At 44.1% G+C, this 2,572-nt stretch overlaps 1 protein-coding gene across 2 annotated transcripts; it reads left to right on the forward strand.

The window, feature by feature from the left end:
• The first annotated feature begins 420 nt into the window (after nucleotides 1-420).
• LOC119808427 (centromere protein U-like) lies at nucleotides 421-1,803 on the forward strand. Of its 2 annotated transcripts, none has more exons than XM_038320947.1 (2): nucleotides 421-894; nucleotides 1,042-1,803. In XM_038320947.1, the coding sequence occupies exons 1-2, from the start codon at nucleotides 421-423 to the stop codon at nucleotides 1,801-1,803; spliced, it is 1,236 nt and encodes a 411-aa protein (XP_038176875.1). The 2 variants fall into 2 exon arrangements, with proteins under 2 accessions (XP_038176875.1, XP_038176876.1); XM_038320948.1 differs by having other exon boundaries at nucleotides 1,054-1,803.
• The last annotated feature ends 769 nt before the right edge of the window (nucleotides 1,804-2,572 follow it).

Genomic DNA, 2,572 nt, shown 5'->3' on the forward strand with positions numbered 1-2,572 from the left:
GGCCCAGAAAACATATTCAACAAAATTATAGAAGAAAACTTCCCCAACCTAAAGAAGGATGTTCCTATGAAGGTACAAGAAGCCTACAGAACACCAAATAGACTGGACCAAAAGAAAGCATCCCCACGCCATATAATAATCAAAACACAAAACATACAGAATAAAGAACAGATATTAAGAGCTGCAAAGGAAAAAGGTCAAGTAACATATAAAGGGAAACCTATCAGAATTACACCTGACATCTCAATGGAAACCATGAAAGCCAGAAGAGCTTGGATAGATGTGCTAGAGACACTAAGGGAACATGGATGCAAGCCTAGACTACTATACCCAGCAAAGCTTGCATTCACCATTGATGGAGAAAACAAGATATTCCAGGACAAAAACAGATTTAAACAATACGTACCCGGGAGCGATAGGATGGTGGCTCGGAGAAGCTTGAGATACCCGGAGTCCCCGGGTGCAAAAGACTCAAAGAATGCTCTGGGAAGAACACATTCTAGGAGACATAGAGCTGGTCAAAAGCACAAGCCTAAGGACCCGTTTGACTTTTCGGATAATTCTGTCTCAAGCATGCTGGGAGAAATGGGAGATGAAGAGGAACTGAATGAATCCTTCGACCCTCCTCTGCACAGTACTGTTATTGATGCCGAAGAGGAGCTGCCCAAAAGGCCGGCTGTCTTTCCAGCCACTCACAGAAGAGAAGAGGGCAGAAGCTTCAACCTTTCTGAGACTGAAGCAAGAGGAAGCAGTTCTCTAAAGAACAGCACGAAAAAGCCAAGGAGAAAGCTTGAGCCCATCAGCGATGAGTTTGAGAGCTCTGAAGATGACATAAGGAGGAAAGTGGGGTCCACAGAGAGAACACGCACACAGCAGCCCCAGGCGGCACCCCCTGTGAAGCCAGCACAGCAGCAGCAGGCGGCACCCCCTGTGAAGCCAGCACAGCAGCAGCAGGCGGCACCCCCTGTCAAGCCAGCACAGCAGCAGCAGGCGGCACCCCCTGTCAAGCCAGCACAGCAGCAGGCGGTACCCCCTATGAAGCCAGCACAGCAGCAGGCGGCACCCCCTATCAAGCCAGCAGAAAACCTCATGGCCAAGAAGACGAGACCCCAAGGCACCCAGCCCTCTGCTGTAGGAGAGACTCGAGCAATCCAGAGACCACTGAAAACTCAGAAGAAAGTGAGGCCGTCTCCCGGCAGAAGGAAGCAATCAGGAAGCGAAGCCACAGACTCAGATACTTCTGAAAGTATGCAAGTTTGGTGTCTAGAAGGAAAGAGACGTGGTGACATCATAGAGTTGGATGTTATTTTGTCTGTGTTTGAGAAAACCTTCGTGGAGTATAAACAAAGAGTAGAGTCTGAAAGATGTTGTCAAGCCATCGACAAATTTTATTTTAAAATTAAAGGAGAACTCTTCAGAATGCTTGAAGACGACCAGGTGCTGAGAGCCGTGAAAAGGAGGAACACCCAGATGATTTCCAACATGGAAAAGAAACGGCAGCGTTTAATTGAAGTCCAGGATGAACTGCTTCGATTAGAACCACAATTGAAACAACTACAGACAAAATATGACGACCTCAAGGAGAGAAAGTCATCACTTAAGAATTCCATACATTTCTTATCTAACTTAAAACAGCTGTACGAAGACTACTCAGATGTTCAAGAGAAAGAACCAAAGGAAAAGGAGGAGTACGACTCATCTAGTCTTCCAGCTCTGTTGTTTAAAGCAAGAACGATTCTGGGAGCCAAGAAACACCTGAAAACCATCAACTATCAGCTGGAGAAGCTCCTTGAGCTGGAATGAGGAGACCACAAGCTGAGTCAGCCTCCTGCCGCCATCTCTCCTGAAGCTGTGCTCTTGACACTCTTCAAACTTCCCATCTGAAAATGAGTGTGGCTTACTCATCAGAATTTATTATCATTTTGTCATTCAAACTAAATTACGCCCGTTCAACTGTAGCAGTTTCAGAAGCCATGTAGTTCTGATTATTATTAATAAATTTCAGTCTTGACATGTTAGTCATCACTTGGCATAAGAGTTTTACCCTACAATAAACTTTTAATGGTGTCAGTGCAAGCATGGAATAATTTTGGTTAATTAGGAGCATCTATTGAAGTATGTCAAAGTTCAAAGTATATCAAATCTTCAATAAAGCTGGCTCAGGTAAAAAGCAAAAAAAAAAAAAAAAAAAAAAAAACAATACGTACCCACAAATCCAGCCTTGCAGAAAGTAATAGAAGGAAAATCACAAACCAAGGAGTCCAACAACGCCAACAAAAACTCAGGCATCTAGCGACCCTTCACCAGCACAGCTAGAAGAAGGAAACACACAAACTCTACTATAAAAAATGACCGAAGTGAACAACCACTAGTCATTAATATCACTTAATATCAATGGACTCAATTCACCTATAAAAAGGCACAGGCTAAGAGACTGGATATGAAAACAGGATCCAACATATTGCTGTTTACAAGAAACACACCTCAACCACAAAGACAGACACCTACTCAGAGTAAAGGGTTGGGAAAAGGTTTATCAAGCAAATGGTCCTAAGAAACAAGCGGGTGTGGC

This window comes from Arvicola amphibius, chromosome 2 (genome assembly GCF_903992535.2).
Source record: "Arvicola amphibius chromosome 2, mArvAmp1.2, whole genome shotgun sequence".
Lineage (NCBI taxonomy): Eukaryota > Metazoa > Chordata > Mammalia > Rodentia > Cricetidae > Arvicola > Arvicola amphibius.

Excerpts from the sequence above, each read along its gene's own strand:
- LOC119808427 (XM_038320947.1), top strand. The coding sequence starts at position 421 with ATGGTGGCTCGGAGAAGCTTGAGATACCCGGAGTCCCCGGGTGCAAAA. Across the intron at positions 895-1,041 it reads AGCCCCAGGCGGCACCCCCT|CCAGCACAGCAGCAGGCGGC; the intron begins GTGAAGCCAGCA and ends CCCCCTATGAAG.